Below are 23666 nucleotides of genomic sequence, written 5' to 3' on the forward strand. Positions count from 1 at the left end.
CCTAAAGACTTAAAATCAACTGTAAATCATTATATCCTTCTAATAACTGTATTATATGATTTTGAGGCAGAACACTTTATAATGACAAGTGTTTTTCATAGTTGACTCTAGTAGTTATAATTCTGATAACGTTTAAAAAATTGATCCAAACACAGACTACTTAAAATTGGTATACATACTTGAATCTAGGTTGGATTCTAAAGTGAGAATGCGTTGTTGTGTTTCCATGTTAAAGATGCTTGTGTATCCTTTGCTGAATGATGCTACCATATGGCTCGGGTCACTGCTCACTAGATCCACAGAGGCAGGGATTCCCAATTCTAAGAGTCAGAACATATTAGAAGAGAATGGCAGTTAGAGGGTCTACTTCACAATGTGCTTAGAATATAGCAAAACAAACGGTGGTATAAGAAGTAAATAAGGCTCAGCATTAGAATAAGAATTAGCTCATAGTCATTCAGTGCAGATTGTTTCTTCCGTTACTCTTAGTCCTAGTCTATTTTATCATCCTTACTTGTTTACCACATCTTCTACCAGTCACTCACAGCTACTGTATTCACTGAATCCAAGCCTTTATTTAGAAATAAATGGAATACATATGGACTACAAGTTTTTCTGCTTCCACCTCAAATCAACCTGGGGTTTAGAGGGGCATCACAGAAATTCTTCATTTTAAAAGCCCATCTCTTAATAGGAATTCTAACTCTCTAAAAGTATGGAATTTGAGAAGTAAAAACTCAAATTGTTATTTATTGGTAGAGTTATGCAAATATCAAATGCAGGCAACTCATCAAAACCTAGGCACAAGTTATGGCAGCTCAAGAATAAAGAAGGTATTTTTATTTATCATCTAGAATAGGGTAAAACTTGGAACTTATTTATCAACATAAAAAAAATAATTCTATGTATATGTGAATATAATCTGATTTTAAAAATCTGGTTCAAAATCTAAGTAAGCTAACAGTTCAAAAATGTGTATCTTCCAGAAGGTACATTAATGGCCAATGAGCACACAAAAAAGGTGCTCAGAATAATTAGCCATCAAGGAAATACAAATTAAAATCACAATGAAATACTGCTACACACCCACCAAAATGGCTAAAATTAAATACATCCTCAACACCAAATGTTTGTCATTAAGGATACAGAGCAACTGGAATTCTCACACGTTGCAGTCAGTGGTGTAACATGGAACAACTACTTTCAAAGAACGTTTGGCAATTTCACATAAAGTTAAAACACACAATTCTAATTCTAAAGCCCAGAAATTCTATTTCCAGGTCTTTACCTGCCTGTGATTTAAAAAAAAAAAAAAAAGTTCACAGCAGCTTTGTTCATAATAGGAAAAAATGGAAACAACCCAAATGTTCATGAAGAGGTAAATGATAAACAGTGGTTTAAGGAAATACTTACTACTAAACAATAAAAATAAATTATTAACGCTTATTACCACATGGATGAATCACAAGAACACTACATTGAGAGGTAAACGTCAGACACAAAAAGAGCACTCATTGTATGATTTCATTTAAGTGAAGTTTAAGAATAGATAAAACTAATTGATAATGAAAGAAATCACAACAGTGGGTACCGCTGGTTAGGAGTGGGGAAGGGGGATGACTGGGAAGAACACAAAGAAACCTTAGGGCAGTGAAGGAAATGTTCCATCTTGATAGGTGCAAGAGTTTTATGTATTTGTCAAACTCATGAAAATGTACCCTTAATATCTGTTTTTTACTGTATAGAAATTATATCTCAATTTTTAAAAATTCAAAAAAGGCATGCTAAACAGTATGCTTTTTAAACTTATACATACTAAGTTGGAAATTCAAGCAAATATATTTTTACTGCTTAAAAACAACCTTCAAATTAAATTTAAACAGTAAGAGTTTGTAAAATCATTTATTTATTTGTTTTTTTTTAGAATAATTTTATAAAACACTGAGTAAAATAAGGGAAAAAAAGTATGTACCTTGATTATCATTAAATACACTCAGGGCTGGAGCAGCCTCGGTTGTATTCCATAAACGGAGAGTGCCATCTGCTGAACAGGACAACAAACGCTGGTGTGCTGCGCTGTAAGCCAAACCCCAGACTGCATCGGTGTGGCCTAGGAGAGGGCCTCTTAAAACAGAAGGATCTATAAGAACAGCAAGAATGCAGGGAAAAAAGCACAAATCATAAAGGTACTTAGATTCCAAAGGAAAGTAAAATATACAAAACAAAAAGTATAAAATACACCTCCTAGTTTCTTTTTTTCTTCTGAAATGTGGCAAAAACAGGCTTGGAAACATGCAAATGTAGGGTTTAAAATGTCTAAATTAAAATTTTAAAGTACATATATTTCTCCTTAAAAAATTACATATTTCCTTCTCCCTCCCTTTTTTCTTTCCACTTGTCTTGATTTTTTTTAAAAAGCATGTTAACATAAACCATTTGAATTTAATCTACTTTCAGAGAAACCACAACTCACATTCCCCGAGGAAGTGAACAGAGACCCTTTCCCTCCTCTGATGTCCTTCAGCACTTTGGATACACTCTTCAGGCCATTTGTGCTATGAATGGCAGTCATTCTTGGGAGCAAGAGGCCTCTGTCATCCCTAATGGACGTGAACTGAGACCTACAGGAATCCCTAAATGCTCAAACAGCAAGATGTGACACATGAATGATGTGCATATGGGGGAGGGGCAAGGAGAAGGCAGGGGAGGGGGTTTGCTTAGCACTGTTTCCTGATAAAAGCCAACCTTGAAATTTTACTTGTTAACCCTCACAATGAGTCTATGAAGTGGTACTTTCAAGATGGCTCACAGATGTTAGATTGAAAATGCCAGTGGTGTTATCTGTCCTATATCCTCTCTTAGTCATACCATAAAATATTTATTGAAGATATACTATGTAGTAGGCACTATGCTAGATGCAGCGGCCATGCAGATGATCAAGACACAGTACCATCCTTGTCTTCAAAAGACAATGTGGTAAGTACAATAATAGTGACAGATATCTGTTACCATGGAGACCGACTGGGATGAATGAAAGCTTCCTGGAGAGAATGACACCTAGAGTACAGATGTTGGCCAGTCAAAGGACAGAGGGAAGCCATTCCTGGCAAAGGAGGCAGCTCCTACAAAATCACAGAAGGAAAAATAGCACGCTATGTGAGGAAATTTGTAAGAAAGTCAGTATTACTGGACTGTGAAATTTGAGGCAAGAAGTGGAAGAGATGAGAGTGGCTAGTTTATGGTGGGATTTCTATGACGTATTAAAGAAATTATCCTAAAAGCAATAGGGAACCACTGAAGGGTTTCCCAGGAGAAGCAGGGTGAAGTAAGTATTTAATAAGGTAACTTTGATTATAGTGTAGAAGACAGATTGGAAAGAATCAAGATGAAGGCAAGGGGACTGTTTCAGAAGACTGGGAGAGTGAAGATGAAGACCCAAACGAGGACAGTGATAAAAGGGCCAGAGCAGGAGTAAATTCAAGAAATATTTAGGGGGAGATAATTAATAAGGTATAGATAGTAAAATGGTACAGGAATCAAGGATAACTCTTAGGTTTCTCGTTTCAATAATTCTGGTAGTGCCACCAACTGATAAAGAATACATGGAAAGGGAATTCCCTGGCAGTCCAGTGGTTAGGACTCGGCATTCTCACCTCGATCCCTGGTCGGGGAATTAAGATCCCGCAAGCCACGCGATGCCACCCCTGCCCTCCCAAAATATATATATATGGAAGAAGAAACAATGCTTGTAGGGATTTATGTACAATGAGACAGCCACTTTGAGATGTTCTGTAGGTAGTCTGCAGCCTAAAGAAGAGATTTATGAGTCAATAGCATATAAAACCACAAAGTGGATTCAATCTACCAAAGAAGATGTGTGCAATGCACAGAATGAGTTAGGGTCTGGCCTCGATAAATGTTAATATTTAAGGTGAGAAAAATAAAAGGAGTTTATGATGGACAGGGAATAGAAACTGTCATAGAGTCAAGTGTCAAAAAAGCCTATAGTGAACAGATTTCAAAAAGGACGGAGTGGTCCACAGTTTCAGATAGCCAGTATACCCAGTAAAATAAGGACTGTAAAATACCCCTTGGATCAGCCAAATTAGGTAGATACTGATATCTTGTTATATTTAAGTGGAACAGCCAGAAGGTAGAATGCAGAGGGATCATGCACAGGGAAAGGACATGAAATTAGTAACTAATAATTGTGTTTCCTAGACAATATCACCAAAGAGACACAGGAATGAAAGAAATGAAGGAAAGAGAGACTAAACAAAAGCCAGAGAGTCAGAAAAGGCTTCTCCTTGCCCAGGATGGGAGACACCTGAATTTACTTACATGCTGAGGGGATGGAAAGAGAACAAAGAGGGTAAAGCTTCAGATGAGGGCAAGAGAGAGCAGAAGAGAAAGAGTCAGCCAGAAACAGAGAAGAAGAATGATATTAGAGTGAAGTCTCAAAGGAAACAAGAGAACGAGGTCAAGAGCAAAGGGGAAGGGTTGGCTTATCACTACAGAATGAGGTCACCGATATCTGGTACAGGGATAAAGTAAGTAAGGAAAAGCATGAGACAGATAAATCTGTAAGAGAATCGTGGAGGGAGAGGGGGTGCTACCCTTCACAAAATATATGTTAAATGCTTATTAAATAAATGTTAGAAGAAACTTTTAGTTACTGAATTTCTTATCTTTACTTAGGTTTATTAGTAAAATTAATTCAATGATAACAAAAATAAAATATGGTTTTATGACATACTTGACACTTCATACCATTCTAGAATTTAAGGAGAATTTTAAGAGGAAACCAAAATAGTTCCTAAACAGTTTTTGCAAGGGAATTTATGATCATATCTAGTGATAGATTATAATACAGTTTTTTGTTTCATGGTGCTGTTCCCAAATCTAAAGGGCACTTCTTAATTTTTTAAGGCCTTTTAAATATTTTGGCACCATACACTTTAAAAATCATTAGCCTCTATACCCTCCAATAACTGATCAAGAAGATGATGCCACCATTCATTTTCCTTCAAAGTTATTTGTCAAGAATAGTGACAAAATATGATTACAGATTAGTAATAATGTATCAAGTACTGTACAGATGCCTACAATGAAGAAAACAATTGTCAATCAAGCCAGCATTTCCAATCAAGACTTCTTACAATCCAAGTAAGACTTCTGGGGGTGGGAACTGTTTTCTTGGGAAAAATACATTGTTTTCTCTTTTCTTTTAGCATTATGTATATCAAATTGATTCCCAAATATAGGAGTCCTTTTTAACAAAATAAATATATGGTTCCCTTTTACCAATTTATTTTCAAAAAATCTCATTTTATCCTTATATATGCTATGTAAAATGCATAAAAAGAAAATATTTTATTCTTTCATATCTTTGGGGAATCACATACCGTAAGAGTCATAGGGATCGATGTTGGGGTTGGTGGTGTTCCAGCCCTGGATCAGTCCGTCAGTCCCGCCACTATAGCACTGCTCACCATTGCTGCTCATTACCACACAGAGCACTGGACCTCTGGGAAGGAAAATCAATTTCTATTCTCAAAAATCTATCTGATAATAGGACTTGTTAAAAATAAGAATGCTTAATTATTCAAAAGGCTTTCTCTTTTTCTGCTTTGGATAACAAATAAAAAACTATCATAGCATTATTCATTTTTCTTCCTCTGCTAAACCGGTGGTTGGTAAACTATGGCCTATGGACCAAATCCAACCAGTGGGCTGCTTTCGTACAGTCCTCAAGCATTTATGGCTTTTACATCTTTTAAAGGGTTGTAATACAAAACCAAACTAAAAACAAGAATGTACAACATTAAATATGCAGCCAGCAAAGCCTAAAAACATTTACTAACTGGCCCTTTATTTATAAAAAGTATGCCAATCTCTGTGCTAAATCAAGTGAACAGGTACATTCCTTAAACTTAAATGGAAACAGGAAAAGCGTGCAACATGTGATCACAATAAAAAAAAGTCTCAGATATTTTTAAGGAAAAAAGATCAGGATTTCTCATGGTTAAACTTAATTGCCTCAACTTCATTGTAAGAGAGATATATACATCATCTACACATCATGCAAATAAAATCTAATTTCAGCAAGGATCCCAATTTGGTAGTGATAAACTTGTCTCTAGCATTATATTACCTGCCAGTTTCTTTTACATTTACAAAAAACACTACTAAATACAAAAAATACATAACACAAATACATACGTGAAAGAAAAGAAAATGTGCTAATTAGGCTGATTTACAATGATGTTGATTTTTTTTTTTTTTTGCGGTACGCAGGCCTCTCACTATCGTGGCCTCTCCCGTTGCGGAGCACAGGCTCCAGACGCGCAGGCCCAGCGGCCATGGCTCACGGGCCCAGCTGCTCCGCGGCATGTGGGATCCTCCTGGACCAGGGCATGAACCTGCGTCCCCTGCACCGGCAGGCGGACTCTCAACCACTGCGCCACCAGGGAAGCCCATGATGTTGATTTAACACAAAGAAAAAGCACATACTTACTTATGAGCTCTGAATGTATAGATAGGCTCCACATCAAGAGAAGTGCTCCTAAATCAGAGAGAGGAGGACTTTTACCACTCTGAGTTTTCAGTAGTAAACAGTATGACAATGTATGTCACAAAATTGCCCCTAGAAATACCAACACTATGATAATATACCATTCTCAACCCCAGGACACAAGAAAGCTTACTTAACATGGATCACATATATTTGTGACTTCAAGAAACAAAATTCTTGTTTAGTAACAATACCTTGTTACAGCGCTTTTAGCATTGTCCTAATCTATTTGACTAAAGGAGGAGATAGCCTCACTCAGGGGAAAAAACATGGGCTTTGAAGAGAGAAATTTCTGGATTCAATTTCCAATTCTGTCACTAACTGGCTAACTTTAGGCAAATTATTTAATCTTTTGGAACTCCAGATTCCTCTATGTTTAAAATAAAACAGAAAAATAGGGATAACACCAAATATTCACAGGATTAAATGAGATTCTACATGGTAAAAGAGCCTAGGACAGAACCATACACATAGTAGAATTTCAATCAAAAGTACTTTAATTTCCTTGCATTTGCATAAAGGTTAACATGCCTGTCCTTAATACTTGCAGAAACTGTCCAAATCATCAGATTATTCATTACTCAGAACACTGAGTATATGGGTACTCTACAGGGCCTAATACTGGCCATGACTGATAATGGAAACTCGATTTAAAATCGGACTGCATTGTAGTTTTTTTTTATAGGCATATGATATCTCTCCTCATTACCAAAGTTTTAAGTTCAAAGGTAAACAGGCTACTGTTACTTGCAATGTGAAGATGTTGTTGCTAAGCTATCACCAGCAAAAAATTTATTTCAATATTTTTCTAAATTTTAGTCAAGAATATATGATGAGACATTCACATTCTCTGGTCCAATATGATGTCCACTGTGACTAAAGAACTTGAAAGACAAAAGGCACAATTTATAACCAAGAAATACTTCTTCTCTGCTGAAGACACCTAATCTACATGAGGATTCACTTGGTTTTAAGCAAGATCTGGTTGAGCTATCTGATGAATCAAGTATTTTATCTAGTTTATATATGACTCACAGCAGGAATGTCATTGATCTCTTTTAAATTGGGCAATAGATATTCTCTACCAGTAGTAAAACTTCCATAATCTCCTCCATTTGATGTTCATTTCTACTCTTTAATAAAAGAGGTGTCAAACACTGTAGAAGGGCCCTTGCTGGCAGATGCTGGGTTCTGGACCATGTGACCCAAGGAAAAAAGGAGAGGAGTTCCAATAAGGACCCCACCAAGTGGGATCAGGACTAGCGTGGTGACTGATAAAAGGGATTTATACCAACTCATGTCTGTCCATGCTTAGAGAGGAACCAAGAGGCCAAGGCAAGGATTAGTGGTTAAATGAGAGCAACAACAGTGTCTTTCAGTCTAGACATTTTGGTCAAGGTCAAAAGAAAAGACCAAAGAGAGGTCTCTCACCTCTGCCTGTCCCCCTATCCCCCATCAGCCTTCCCTCCCTCCCACTCCATAAGTCCAAACCTAGTAAACAACAGGACAAGCTTGGGGTGCAGGTTTGATGATTTTAAACATGCACATACTTGTATACAACACCAGCAGAAACCTTCAGTGCAGATAAAGAGCCCCCCAAATATGATAGTTATTTAAAACACTATATAAAGATTACAATCAGCATTCACAAACCATCAGATAATACCAATTCTCCCTAAGGGTCAGTTTTCCAACCTAAATTAGCTTGTGAGTATGAAGGGAAAAACACCCTAAATTATGTGACATGGTAAAGAAGAAAGAATTAGAAGAGATATTTGGGGAACTTAACAGCAAATGATAAAGTAAGCATTTTTCTTCTGAAAAACTATTAATTAAAATATTTAAATACAGTTAAAGGAGAATATTCTCACTTTTTGGCTGGGGCTGTTTTCTGCAAATTCCACATTTTTAACGTGTGATCCTCTGATGCTGTTATCAAAACAGGCTCAATGGGGTGGAAAGCAAGGGCTCTAATGCCATCAAAGTGACTTCTTAATGTAAACTTAGGGTTCCATGTCTTCCTCAATGCATCTTTATTGTTTGCTATCTATTAAAGAAACAAAAGAAAAATACCAATACATTTAGTTCAGGATAGGAAAAAAACTATATTTCAACATTAATTCTTACTGATTTATCATCAAACCATCACATTTTGCAACTTTCAAAACAATATAATTTTTAAACATAAATAACCAAATCAATAGGCAAAATTAGCAATATGTTAGCAATGGTTTTCTCTGAAGAAATATGAACGCTATAATAAGAAAACAGGCAACATAATTCAATACAGAAAGAGGATCAAATAATAACATAAAATAGATCTTCACTAAGATGATTTTTTTAAAAGACAAGTAATTTCAACCTAAATTATAGAATAGAAACTAATTTGGGGTAAGAGTTGAAAAACTAAGTTATCTTTAAACCTGTTAACATTACAGAATATGATGATACTTTTGAAATTTTCAATGCTTTCTGACAAAAGCTAAATTTTCTTCAAATTGGTAACATAGTTTACAAACCAGAAATATAAAATGTTAAAACTGGAAGAGACAATCAGATGTTACAAAAAAAGATTCCATTGGTAAAATAAATACATTATTATGTTCCTTTTCTCCACAGAATCTCCATCTCAACAACTGAAAAAAATGCTCTGTTTTTTCATTCCAAGTAATAGGAAAGCCAAAGAGGTTACTATTTGACTTTACACAAGCACCATGAATGAACTCCTCACACTCCAAGGCTAACAATCATGCTAGGTTTAAGCAAGAGTGGGGCAAGTATTGGTAACACACTGGAGAAATGTTAACCAGACTTACAATGACAAAAATCATCAATGATACTAACAATAGCTGCTATTTTGAGCCTTATTCATTATTTTGTACATTACTCCAAAAGGCTTAACATGCAATAACTCAGTTAATCCTCACAACAACTCTATGAAGTAGGAATTAACATTATCCCCACTTTACAGACTAGGCATGTTAGGGAAAGAGAAGTTAAGTGACTTGCTGTCTAGTAAATGGAGGAGTCAGGATTCAAAATCAATCAGTCTGGCTTCAGAGGCTATGTATTAATATAAACTATACTTCAGAGCCCAGAAGTTTAGAAATCTGCAGAAAAATCTGGACAGGACATGTCACAACTGGGGCAATAAGTGAAGACAAACACACTATGCAAGGAACTCTTCTAAGTGGGGCTGGTTATCTTTGGGGCAAGCGGGGTTGCAGGGGGAGGTGAAGAAGACAAGGGCAACTGAACTGACTCCTGCCCACTCTTATTAAAGAGCTAAAAGGTTTTCACATGTAAGAGCACTTAGATTCCTTCCGAGCATCTTAATGTGGTAGGCAGCCACTAACATAGCTCCCAATCAGCCCACTTATTTTTACCTTTGGGAAGTCGCCTTCCACATTACAGGGCTGCTCTGTATGACTAACAGCATACAGTAGAAGTTGGAACAAATTACTTCCAAAATTAGGTTATAAAACCTTCCACCTTGAGTGTTCCTGCTCTCTATCTTTTTTTTTTTTTTTTTTTTTTAATTTAAGAATGCTTACTTACAGTTTATTTTATCTGGTCAAAAAGTATTCATCAAAGCAAAGTTCAAGAGAGAGGAAGAAAGGTTTAGGTAGTTTCAAAAGAAGTTAGAATATAGACATAAAAGGATGACTCTGTCTTTGATAATAAACTTTTTTTTTTTTTTTTGCAGTATCCATACATCAATCTTTTTAATGGTTGAATAATATTCCATTGTATGGATATAAGATTTTTTTTTTTAATTTTTTTTTTTGCCTTATAACAAATTTAATCAGTTATACATATACATATGTTTCCATATCCCCTCCCTTTTGCGTCTCCCTCCCACGCTCCCTATCCCACCCCTCCAGGCGGTCACAAAGCACCGAGCTGATCTCCCTGTGCTATGCGGCTGCTTCCCACTAGCTATCTATCTTACGTTTGGTAGTGTATATATGTCCATGCCGCTCTTTCACTTTGTCACAGCTTACCCTTCCCCCTCCCCATATCCTCAAGTCCATTCTCTAGTAGGTCTGTGTCTTTATTCCTGTTTTACCCCTAGGTTCTTCATGACATTTTTTTTTCTTAAATTCCATATATATGTGTTAGCATACAGTATTTGTCTTTCTCTTTCTGACTTACTTCACTCTGTATGACAGACTCTAGGTCTATCCACCTCATTACAAATAGCTCAATTTCATTTCTTTTTATGGCTGAGTAATATTCCATTGTATATATGTGCCACATCTTCTTTATCCATTCATCCGATGATGGACACTTAGGTTGTTTCCATCTCCGGGCTATTGTAAATAGGGCTGCTATGAACATTTTGGTACATGTCTCTTTTTGAATTATGGTTTTCTCAGGGTATATGCCCAGTAGTGGGATTGCTGGGTCATATGGTAGTTCTATTTGTAGTTTTTTAAGGAACCTCCATACCGTTCTCCATAGCGGCTGTACCAATTCACATTCCCACCAGCAGTGCAAGAGTGTTCCCTTTTTTCCACACCCTCTCCAGCATTTATTGTTTCTAGATTTTTTGATGATGGCCATTCTGACTGGTGTGAGATGATATCTCATTGTAGTTTTGATTTGCATTTCTCTAATGAGTAAAGATGTTGAGCATCCTTTCATGTGTTTGTTGGCAGTCTGTATATCTTCTGTGGAGAAATGTCTATTTAGGTCTTCTGCCCATTTTTGGATTGGGTTGTTTGTTTTTTTGTTATTGAGCTGCATGAGCTGCTTATAAATTTTGGAGATTAATCCTTTGTCAGTTGCTTCATTTGCAAATATTTTCTCCCATTCTGAGGGTTGTCTTTTGGTCTTGTTTATGGTTTCCTTTGCTGTGCAAAAGCTTTGAAGTTTCATTAGGTCCCATGTGTTTATTTTTGTCTTTATTTCCATTTCTCTAGGAGGTGGGTCAAAAAGGATCTTGCTGTGATTTATGTCATAGAGTGTTCTGCCTATGTTTTCCTCTAAGAGTTTGATAGTGTCTGGCCTTACATTTAGGTCTTTAATCCATTTTGAGCTTATTTTTGTGTATGGTGTTAGGGAGTGATCTAATCTCATACTTTTACATGTACCTGTCCAGTTTTCCCAACACCACTTATTGAAGAGACTGTCCTTTCTCCACTGTACATTCCTGCCTCCTTTATCAAAGATAAGGTGACCATATGTCCGTGGGTTTAACTCTGGGCTTTCTATCCTGTTCCATTGATCTATCTTTCTGTTTTTGTGCCAGTACCATACTGTCTTGATTACTGTAGCTTTGTAGTATAGTCTGAAGTCAGGGAGCCTGATTCCTCCAGCTCCATTTTTCGTTCTCAAGATTGCTTTGGCTATTCGGGGTCTTTTGTGTTTCCATACAAATTGTGAAATTTTTTGTTCTAGTTCTGTGAAAAATGCCAGTGGTAGTTTGATAGGGATTGCATTGAATCTGTAGATTGCTTTGGGTAGTAGAGTCATTTTCACAATGTTGATTCTTCCAATCCAAGAACATGGTACATCTCTCCATCTATTTGTATCATCTTTAATTTCTTTCATCAGTGTCTTATAATTTTCTGCATACAGGTCTTTTGTCTCCTTAGGTAGGTTTATTCCTAGATATTTTATTCTTTTTGTTGCAATGGTAAATGGGAGTGTTTCCTTGATTTCACTTTCAGATTTTTCATCATTAGTATATAGGAATGCCAGAGATTTCTGTGCATTAATTTTGTATCCAGCAACTTTACCAAATTCATTGATTAGCTCTAGTAGTTTTCTGGTAGCATCTTTAGGATTCTCTATGTATAGTATCATGTCATCTGCAAACAGTGACAGCTTTACTTCTTCTTTTCCGATTTGGATTCCTTTTATTTCCTTTTCTTCTCTGATTGCTGTGGCTAAAACTTCCAAAACTAGGTTGAATAAGAGTGGTGAGAGTGGGCAACCTTGTCTTGTTCCTGATCTTAGTGGAAATGGTTTCAGTTTTTCACCATTGAGGACGATGCTGGCCGTGGGTTTGTCATATATGGCCTTTATTATGTTGAGGAAAGTTCCCTCTATGCCTACTTTCTGCAGGGTTTTTATCATAAATGGGTGTTGAATTTTGTCGAAAGCTTTCTCTGCATCTATTGAGATGATCATATGGTTTTTCTCCTTCAATTTGTTAATATGGTGTATCACGTTGATTGATTTGCGTATATTGAAGAATCCTTGCATTCCTGGAATAAACCCCACTTGATCATGGTGTATGATCCTTTTAATGTGCTGTTGGATTCTGTTTGCTAGTATTTTGTTGAGGATTTTTGCATCTATGTTCATCAGTGATATTGGCCTGTAGTTTTCTTTCTTTGTGACATCCTTGTCTGGTTTTGGTATCAAGGTGATGGTGGCCTCGTAGAATGAGTTTGGGAGTGTTCCTCCCTCTGCTATATTTTGGAAGAGTTTCAGAAGGATAGGTGTTAGCTCTTCTCTAAATGCTTGATAGAATTCGCCTGTGAAGCCATCTGGTCCTGGGCTTTTGTTTGTTGGAAGATTTTTTATCACAGTTTCAATTTCAGTGCTTGTGATTGGTCTGTTCATATTTTCTATTTCTTCCTGATTCAGTCTTGGCAGGTTGTGCATTTCTAAGAATTTGTCCATTTCTTCCAGGTTGTCCATTTTATTGGCATAGAGTTGCTTATAGTAATCTCTCATGATCTTTTGTATTTCTGCAGTGTCAGTTGTTACTTCTCCTTTTTCATTTCTAATTCTATTGATTTGAGTCTTCTCCCTTTTTTTCATGATGAGTCTGGCTAATGGTTTATCAATTTTGTTTATCTTCTCAAAGAACCAGCTTTTAGTTTTATTGATCTTTGCTATCGTTTCCTTCATTTCTTTTTCATTTATTTCTGATCTGATTTTTATGATTTCTTTCCTTCTGCTAACTTTGGGATGTTTTTGTTCTTCTTTCTCTAATTGCTTTAGGTGCAAGGTTAGGTTGTTTATTCGAGATGTTTCCTGTTTCTTAAGGTGGGATTGTATTGCTATAAACTTCCCTCTTAGAACTGCTTTTGCTGCATCCCATAGGTTTTGGGTCGTCGTGTCTCCATTGTCATTTGTTTCTAGGTATTTTTTAATTTCCTCTTTGATTTCTTCAGTGATCACTTCGTTATTAAGTAGTGTATTGTTTAGCCTCCATGTGTTTGTATTTTTTACAGATCTTTTCCTGTAATTGATATCTAGTCTCATAGCATTGTGGTCGGAAAAGATACTTGATACAATTTCAATTTTCTTAAATTTACCAAGGCTTGATTTGTGACCCAAGATATGATCTATCCTGGAGAATGTTCCATGAGCACTTGAGAAAAATGTGTATTCTGTTGTTTTTGGATGGAATGTCCTATAAATATCAATTAAGTCCATCTTGTTTAATGTATCATTTAAAGCTTGTGTTTCCTTATTTATTTTCATTTTGGATGATCTGTCCATTGGTGAAAGTGGGGTGTTAAAGTCCCCTACTATGAGTGTGTTACTGTCAATTTCTCCTTTTATGGCTGTTAGTATTTGCCTTATGTATTGAGGTGCTCCTATGTTGGGTGCATAAATATTTACAATTGTTATATCTTCTTCTTGGATCGATCCCTTGATCATTAGGTAGTGTCCTTCTCTGTCTCTTCTAGTAGTCTTTATTTTAAAGTCTATTTTGTCTGATATGAGAATTGCTACTCCAGCTTTCTTTTGGTTTCCATTTGCATGGAATATCTTTTTCCATCCCCTTACTTTCAGTCTGTATGTGTCTCTAGGTCTGAAGTGGGTCTCTTGTAGACAGCATATATATGGGTCTTGTTTTTGTATCCATTCAGCCAATCTGTGTCTTTTGGTGGGAGCATTTAGTCCATTTACATTTAAGGTAATTATTGATATGTATGTTCCTGTTCCCATTTTCTTAATTGTTTTGGGTTCATTATTGTAGGTCTTTTACTTCTGTTGTGTTTCTTGCCTAGAGAAGTTCCTTTAGCATTTGTTGTAAAGCTGGTTTGGTGGTGCTGAATTCTCTCAGCTTTTGCTTGTCTGTAAACGTTTTAACTTCTCCATCAAATCTGAATGAGATCCTTGCTGGGTAGAGTAATCTTGGTTGCAGGTTTTTCTCCTTCATCACTTTAATTATGTCCTGCCACTCCCTTCTGGCTTGTAGAGTTTCTGCTGAGAGATCAGCTGTTATCCTGATGGGGATTCCCTTGTGTGTTATTTGTTGTTTTTGCCTTGCTGCTTTTAATATGATTTCTTTGTGTTTAATTTTTGACAGTTTGATTAATATGTGTCTTGGCGTATTTCTCCTTGGATTTATTCTGTATGGGACTCTCTGTGCCTCCTGGACTTGATTAACTATTTCCTTTCCCATATTAGGGAAGTTTTCAACTATAATCTCTTCAAATATTTTCTCAGTCCCTTTCTTTTTCTCTTCTTCTTCTGGAACCCCTATAATTCGAATGTTGGTGCGTTTAATGTTGTCCCAGAGGTCTCTGAGACTGTCCTCTGTTCGTTTCATTCTTTTTTCTTTATTTTGCTCTGCAGCAGTTATTTCCACTATTTTATCTTCCACCTCACTTATCCGTTCTTCTGCCTCAGTTATTCTGCTATTGATCCCATCTAGAGTATTTTTTATTTCATGTATTGTGTTTTTAATCGATGCTTGATTCATCTTTAGTTCTTCTAGGTCCTTGTTAACTGTTTCTTGCATTTTGTCTATTCTATTTCCAAGATTTTGGATCTGGGAAATAGAATCTTGGATCATCTTTACCATCATTATTCTGAATTCTTTTTCAGGTAGACTGCCTATTACCTCTTCATTTGTTAGATCTGGTGGGTTTTTATCTTGCTCCTTCTCCTGCTGTGTGTTTTTCTGTCTTCTCATTTTGCTTATGTTACTGTGTTTGGGGTCTCCTTTTTGCAGGCTGCAGGTTCAAAGTTCCCGTTGTTTTTGGTGTCTGACCCCAGTGGCTAAGGTTGGTTTAGTGGGTTGTGTAGGCTTCCTGGTGGAGGGGACTAGTGCCTGTGTTCTGGTGGATGAGGCTGGATCTTGTCTTTCTGGTGGGCAGGTCCACGTCTGGTGGTGTGTTTTGGGGTGTCTGCAGACTTTTTATGAGTTTAGGCCACCTCTCTGCTAATGGGTGGCGTTGTGTTCCTGTCTTGCTAGTTGTTTGGCTTAGGGTGTCCAGCACTGTAGCCTGCTGGTCGTTGAGTGAAGCTGGGTGCTGGTGTTGAGATGGAGATCTCTGGAAGATTTTTGCCGTTTGATATTATGTGGAGCTGGGAGGTCTCTTGTGGACCAGTGTCCTGAAGTTGGCTCTCCCACCTCAGAGGCACAGCACTGACTCCTGGCTCCTCAATTTGGGATGATGTGCTGTCTATTCATGTATTCCACAGATGCAGGGTACATCAAGTTGATTGTGGAGCTTTAATCCGCTGCTTCTGAGGCTGCTGGGAGAGGTTTCCCTTTCTCTGCTTTGTTCTCACAGCTCCTGGGTCTCAGCTTTGGATTTGGCCCCGCCTCTGCGTGTAGGTCGCCGGAGGGCGTCTGTTCTTCGCTCAGGCAGGACAGGGTTAAAGGAGCAGCCTCTTCGGGGACTCTGGCTCACTCAGGCCGGGCGGGAGGGAGGGGCACGGAGTGCGGGGCGAGCCTGCAGCGGCAAAGGTCGGCGTGACGTTGCACAAGCCCGAGGCGCGCCGTGCGTTCTCCCAGGGAAGCCGCCCCTGGATCCCGGGACCCCGGCAGTGGCGGGCTGCACAGGCTCCCGGAAGGGCGGTGTGGGCAGTGACCTGCGGTCGCACACAGGCTTCTTGGCGGCGGCAGCAGCAGCCCCAGCGTCCCACGCCCGTCTCTGGGCTCCGCGCTTTCAGTCGCGACTCGCGCCCGTCTGCGGAGCCCTTTTAAGCAGCGCTCTTAATCCCCTCTCCTCGCGCACCAGGAAACCAAGAGGGAAGAAAAAGTCTCTTGCCTCTTCGGCAGCTCCAGAGTTTTCCCGGACTCCCTCCCGGCTAGCTGTGGCACATTAGCCCCCTTCAGGCTGAGTTCTCGCCGCCAGCCCCAGTCCTCTCCCTGCGCTCTGACCGAAGCCCGAGCCTCAGCTTCCAGCGCTGCGCGCCCCGGCGGGCGAGCAGACAAGCCTCTCGGGCTGCTGAGTGCCGCTCGGCACTGATCCTCTGTGTGGGGATCTCTCCGCTTTGCCCTACCCAGGTATGTGGGGAGTTTCTTGCCTTTTGGGAGGTCTGGGGTCTTCTGCCAGCGTTCAGTAGGTGTTCTGTAGGAGTTGTTCCACGTGTAGCTGTATTTCTGGTGTATCCGTGGGGAGGAAGGTCCCTGCTCTCTATCTTTTCAGGTGCACTCACACTGGGAGAAGCCGGCTGCTCTGCTGAGGAGCCCACAGAGAGGCTCACGTGGTGAGGAACTAGTCTCCAGCCAATAGCCAGCAAGAAACCAAGGCCTTCTAACAACTACGTGAGTGAGCTTGGAAGTAGATTTTCCCCAAGTCAGGTCTGTGTAAGACTGCAGCCCTTGCCAACATCTTGACTACAGCTGCATGAACAACCAGAACTACACAGCTAAGCTGCCCCCAGACTGCTGACCCACAGAAACTATGAGATATAAGTGTTTATTGTTTTAAGCTGTTAAGCATGGTGCAAGTTGTTACATAGCAATAGACTGCTAATATGCTTAGTAAAACTAGGAACTACTTTTAGAAGCAAACACTAAGTTTTCTAACAATTAAGAGCTATGAAAAAAGAATGAGCTTTCTCTAGAGAGAGGACTGAGTTCTATCATGTATTAGACAAATTCTTTGTGCAGTTAGTGCAGAGGGAACAAAAGCATCTAATGGGAAGTTCTGCTTCTGGCCATGATGGACTAGATCATTAGGACCAACTGTGTACTGAGGACAGGTAGTAAAGCAGAGCTAAAAATAAAAAAATGAAGATCCAACAAAATAGTGGGAAAAAACCCAGGATCCAGGGGAAGACAGAGGCCTCAGGAAGTGAGCCTGATCTCTGGAGCTGTTTTCCCCAGAGGGTGTTTACTGATTCCAGAGGGGGTGGCTGAGAGGCTGAGCGGTGCTTCTGACAGCTTTGCGATGCAGGGGGATATAAACTGGTGTCCAGTGCCTGCCAAGACAGTAGGGCTCAGCAGAACACCTTGCTTTAGGTTTTAATTTCAAGGGCCTGTATCTTACACATAAGAGTGAACTGGAAGAACAACAGTCCTTACAAAGACCATAGATCAACTTTAGATCATCTCAAAAATTGAAAAACAAGTCAGGTGATCCAGATTTCTAGTGGCTGCAGACATATGAGAGAAGAAAATTAAAATATACTCTCTGGGGGAAGATAAACTTAGGCCTGAAGTTATTTCTACAGACAATTTTTCAAATACAGTTATTTGGGCATACTAAAAAATAACTGTACCCATATGAGATAACACAGCATAAATGAAAACAAGCAGAAACAACACATAATAGTAACAGAACTACTGAGTCTCTGATTCAAACTTTAAAATAATCATGCTTACTATGTTCAAGAAGATAAAAGACAAGATTGAAAATTCTGGAAGAAATCTGTAAACCATTTTTAAAAAGTAGTTCTAGAAGCAAAAAATATAAGACTTCAATAGATGAGTTCAATTGCAGATTACACATAACTGAAGAGAGAATTAGCTAACCAGAAGATGAGTCATTTAAAAAATCCAGACTGAAGTACAGAAAAACAAAAGATGGAAAATACAGACGAAAGGGGATCGGAGAGAGAGAATATAAAAAGGGGATCTAACAATATAACTAGAGTTCTAGAAGGAGGGGAGGAGGGGGAGGAGGGGGAGGAGGGGGAGAGGGAGAGAGGGGAGAGGGGGAGAGGGGGAGAGGGAGGGAGAGAGGGAGGGAGGGGGAGAGGGAGAGAGGGGGAGAGGGAGAGAGAGAGAGGGAGAAGGGGGGAGAGAGAGAGAGAGAGGGAGAGAGGGAGAAGGGGGGAGAGAGAGGGAGAGAGGGAGAGAGAGAGAGGGAGAGAGCTGAGAGGGGGAGGGAAGGAGGGAGGGGGAGAGGGAGAGAGAGAGAGGGAGAGAGGGAGAAGGGGGGAGAGAGAGGGAGAGAGGGAGAGAGGGAGAGAGGGAGGGAGGGAGGGAGGGAGGTGTAAAAGCAGTATCTGAAGAGAAATGGCCGAGAACTTTACAAAACTAATGGAAACATATTAAGCCAAGAAGCTCTAAGAATTTCAAGGAGGTTAAATAAAAAGAAAATTAAACCTTAGCTGACAATCAAGGCATAGAGAAATACCAGTCACGGAAAAAAATCAGATTACCACTGAATAACCAAAAATAGAACTGACAGTTGACTTTAGCAGAAAACAACAACAAAATATAATGAAACAATATATTTAAAGCACTAAAAAAATTTTTGCCAAGTGAAATTCAAAATCAGAGATAACAGTTAACCTACTCAGGCGAAAAAAGACAAAGACAATTTAAGAAAATCAGAAACTAAGAGAACTGGGCACCAGTAGATCTTCACTAAAGAGAAATATTATGTTCTTAGAGTAAAAGAAAAGTGATCCCAGATGGACAGTCAGATATGCAGGGGAGAATGGAAAAAAGCAAAATAGATAATTTAAATGGGTAATTCTAACTGACTATTGAGTGTACAAAACAGAAGCTTGTAGGACATAAATGTATACAGAAATAAAATATATAACAAGAATGACATATACGCAGGGTGAGAGTTTTTTAAATAAAGTGTTCTAAAGATCTTTGCATGTAAAATTTTGATAAGGATGTGTGTGGTAATCTCTAATCTAAAAAGTAATGAAAGAGTGCATAAACTCCAAATAATGGGGAGGGGTGAATAATAAAAAATAATCAACCCCAACTCAGGCAAAAATAGGAGAAAAACAAACAGCACAGGTGCCACAAATAGATGGCAAGATTAAATCCAAATTAAGGATTATATCCTTAACTATTTTAAAAAGAAATGGACTAAATGTTTTCTAATTTAAAAAGGTTGTCAAAGGTTAAAAAATAAAAGCCAACTAAATGGTGTTTTTAAAAGACATGTAAAATATAAGGATATAAAAACACTGAAAACAGAAATTTCTTTTTTTTTTTCAAAATTTGTATCGCATATGTGGAGAATGGAGTGCAAGGGGCCGTTTAGATTAGGTTATTGTAGTAGTTCCAGGTGAAGAAAAAATGGACTAGGAGGGGAGGTAAAAAGACGTACTATATGGATTTCAGTTGTTTTTGGAGGTAAAACCCAAAAGACTTACTAAAGGACTTAGCATAGAGGGAGAGAGTTTTTGATTTGCAGGAAGGAGTGAGTGGCGAGGGTTCCTCTTCTGAGCACTTCCAAGGTTCACTTAGGGATCCATCCTACATCCTCCATGTGGCAGGAGCTACATTGTATTCCCCAACAAAGATAATGAATATCAAAGTGAGAGGATTTTAATGAAGAGCTAAGATAGGCTGTGACTACTTTATGAAATAAGCAACTGTTTTTCTGATAAATGATTATGATGAACAATTATAAAACAACTGTATTTGAGATTAAGTAAATGCATGCATGCATAAAGGTGTAAAGATTCCAATTTTGGTCCAAATCACTGATAGGTCAGCCTTAACATCTGGAAAGCATCCTGTACACACCCTTGCCTAACAACAGCTAAAACTACTTCTCAGCAGGATACTGATGATGTATTAAAGAAGCAAGACAAATGTTGCCTTTAGGCAGGCAAGAATTTCAACTAATCACTGGTGCCCTAAAACATAAGACAAAATCCAAATTTGGTGATAGAAAAGGGAATTCTTTCCCTTATCTAAAACCAATGAATAAGCTATACTAATTCATGAATTTAGGTAAAGCCCATTTTAGTCACTGCATGATGTGAAAAGTATTATTGTTTATAATATATTCATATTTTCAAAGTTTGTGATTAAAACTGAACCAAATTCTACACTTGTGAAGAAGTCTTACCATCGTCACTTTTTCTATAAAATTAACTTTTTTATTTTTAAAAAATAAATAAAAACAACAAAACTAAAACTACTACTCACATCATAAGTTAATGAGTCTGCTTCATTGGCCACTGTAAGGCCTGCCAATTCTCCAAGTCCCAGTTCACTTTCAAGGGCTTCATCTGCTCCCATGATGAATGACTTTCCAGAAGAAGGAGGAAACGTCAATGCTTCCACTGAAGGGGAAAGACAAAAGAAACATTAAAAAAAACATGTAAATAGTCAACAATTAGTCTCATAAGGGCATGTCTACATTTGATTATTTTTAAATGCTTTTAAACACAATAAAATTCAGTGAGCAGAAAATCCTGAAGAATTGCTTACTTTTTAAAATATCTTAACCATATAAAGTTATCATCTAAGAAAAGTACAACATGAAACAAATCCATTGTCCTTTCTTTTTCACTATAGAGAAAAATGTACAAGTAATAAACTTATACAGCACACACAAGCTATGGAAACTTTTTCTGAAACTGGACTGGAGACCAAGAAGCATCAGTCACAGGCAATGAAATCTACAGCATATTTCTTAAGTGCCCTATCTATTTCTGAAAATCCTGCACTGAGGGGGAAGACTTAGGACCAATCCTACAGATCATAAGTTAGATATTCAATGCTTCAGTTCTAAGATTCTTAACATTTTTTTTCCTATCAAGGGCACTTTCTTTGCTTTATATCACCCTTTTTTATACATATGTCATTTAGTGCATATTCTGCCTCTATTATTAGAATTCTGCAAGATGAAATATCTGATAAAACTCTTTTGGAGTTATTAGAATAAGAGAAAAACTAACTTTTCTTCTTATCTAGACCTGACCTTAGAATAAATGAAATTGATTAAAATTCTCACATCTATAAGTGTCAACTGAATGAATATCCTAGTGAACAGCAAACATACCTATTGAGGCCTATGACTTCACATCTTAATTCAAAAGACACATGTCTACATCAAATAAATTGTTCACCTAGAATATAAAGGCGTTAACATGTGGTTTTTCATTATTTAACGTATGGAAAATGAATTCCCAGTATACTGTAATTAACTCTAACAAATAACTAACCATGTAATGGTCAAACAGTTCACTGAAAAAGTATTCTGAACATGAAACTCTATTCATCAAGGTCCCGTCAGTTTATGTCTCTCTAAAACATAGCTGAATTTAAAGCCAAGAAAGAATAAAACATATGATTTTTCTGTGGCTTTTTCCCAGGTTGTTTTGTTCATTAAATAATAATGTGAAGAGGCATATCTACTGCAAATAATTATAATACTTAAATTCAAGGAAATTAAAAAAAATAAAATTTGAAATATATTCATTAATCATTAAGATTACTTTTATGTCATTCTGGACTTTCAGCTAATGTAAATATATATATTTTAAAATCAATTTAAACATATACATTTATAAATAGATATATCAGAACTTAAAAGACAGAAAACTCTATTTATATACCATAAGACTGTACTGTAAAAAACTGGGAACAACCTAAATATCCAAAAGAGGCGGACCTCCCTGGTGGTGCAGTGGTTAAGAATCCACTTGCTAATGCACGGGACATGGGTTCGAGCCCTGGTCTGGGAGGAACCCACATGCTGTGGAGCAACTAAGCCCGTGCGCCACAACTACCGAGCCTGCGCTCTGGAGCCCGCGAGCCACAAATGCTGAGCCCACATGCTGCAACTGCTGACCCCGTGCGCCTCTAGAGCCCGTGCTCCGCAACAAGAGAAGTCACCGCAATGAGAAGCCTGCGCACCACAGTGAAGAGTAGCCCCCACTCGCCAGAACTAGAGAAAGCCTGTGCACAGCAACGAAGACCCAATGCAGCCAAAAATAAATAAATAAATAAATAAATAAATAAATAAATAAATAAATAAATAAATGTGTGTATATACACACACACACACACACACACACACATATATATTTAAAAAGGGGGGAATGGTTAAGAATAAAGTCTAAAATAGAATAATCTTAAAATTACAATTATAAAGATTATTTTTATGATTTCATATAAATAAATAAAATTGAATTATTCTACATGGTGACTATAACTCTGCAAAAAGTATATGCACATAGACAAGGACTGAAAGAGAACAAGGAAAAACAGAAAGTAGAAAATGTGACTAGACCTTCAGGTGTCTTTTTTCCCTTTTTCATTTGTGAATGATAAATTGCTTAAATATTTAAAAATATTTACGTGAGTCTCAAACATTTACTATTTATAGTAATAATAATTTAAAGTAACTTTCTCTTTGTTGGAATGGTATAATTAGAATTACCTGTGTACACACCAAATACATGGCTTCTGTGGAGCTAGGGGATGTGCTAAACTATAATTTAGAGTTGATTTTTAAGTTTATGCATCCTTTTTCAAATCTTAGAGATTACAGTTGGAATCAAACCCCCTTGAATATAAGAAAGCCTACATATGGGGAGTACTACGTAGTTCAAACATTTGTAGAATAAAATTCTTCTCTTAGAGAGCCCTTTCTAATAACTTAATTTATATAAGTACATCCAAGTGCTTTTTGTGCTCTAGTGTCTAAAATACTTGCCTTCATCTGCCCTATTTATTTCATGTTCAGGAAGCCTGGAGCTGCTGGGTCTGGAAGGTGAACCCACAGATGGCTGCAATGAGGGAAGTTCATCAACATCTCTCAAATTAGCAAGCATATCTTGCAGTTTTGACCTATTGGGCCCTAGCCCCCAAAAAGGGAGGGAGAGAACAAAAAAGAGGAAATAGAATTATCCAACTGCATCAAAATGGAGTCATAAACCTTACTCACATCTGCCAACATTCACCTTTAAAACTACCCTACTATACTATATTAAAAAGTAATTATTTTCTAAGTTTTCAAATTATTTTAAAAGTTTATTATTTCTTGAAAAAATTGTGTTTTACATATATTTTTTAGATTAAGCTAATGGAATAACATCACTACTTGCACGAAAAAATGCTCATGTGCAATTTGGACCATTAAAAATAATATTATTCTATAATCCTTGTATACTGCTCTAAAGGCAGACAGATACCACAGACTGTGAAGCTACTGTGTACATTGAATTA

The 23666-nt window shown here is 37.6% G+C and overlaps 1 protein-coding gene across 3 annotated transcripts in view; it reads right to left on the reverse strand.

Annotated features, from left to right (window-relative positions):
• Positions 1–23666, reverse strand: part of STRN (striatin) — a 116525-nt gene that overhangs the window by 15951 nt on the left and 76908 nt on the right. For 2 of the 3 annotated variants that reach the window (XM_082641984.1, XM_082641986.1), the window contains 7 exons: positions 23155–23298; positions 20637–20773; positions 8446–8621; positions 6518–6565; positions 5406–5527; positions 1973–2140; positions 180–320 (listed from right to left, as the gene is read on the reverse strand). In XM_082641984.1, the coding sequence (XP_082498110.1) occupies positions 180–320; positions 1973–2140; positions 5406–5527; positions 6518–6565; positions 8446–8621; positions 20637–20773; positions 23155–23298 (936 nt within the window). The remainder of the gene's footprint in view (positions 1–179; positions 321–1972; positions 2141–5405; positions 5528–6517; positions 6566–8445; positions 8622–20636; positions 20774–23154; positions 23299–23666) is intronic. The other variant, XM_082641985.1, reaches the window with a different exon arrangement.

The sequence above is a fragment of the Mesoplodon mirus genome (assembly GCF_964341445.2).
Source record: "Mesoplodon mirus genome assembly, chromosome: 14".
NCBI classification, from domain to species: domain Eukaryota; kingdom Metazoa; phylum Chordata; class Mammalia; order Artiodactyla; family Ziphiidae; genus Mesoplodon; species Mesoplodon mirus.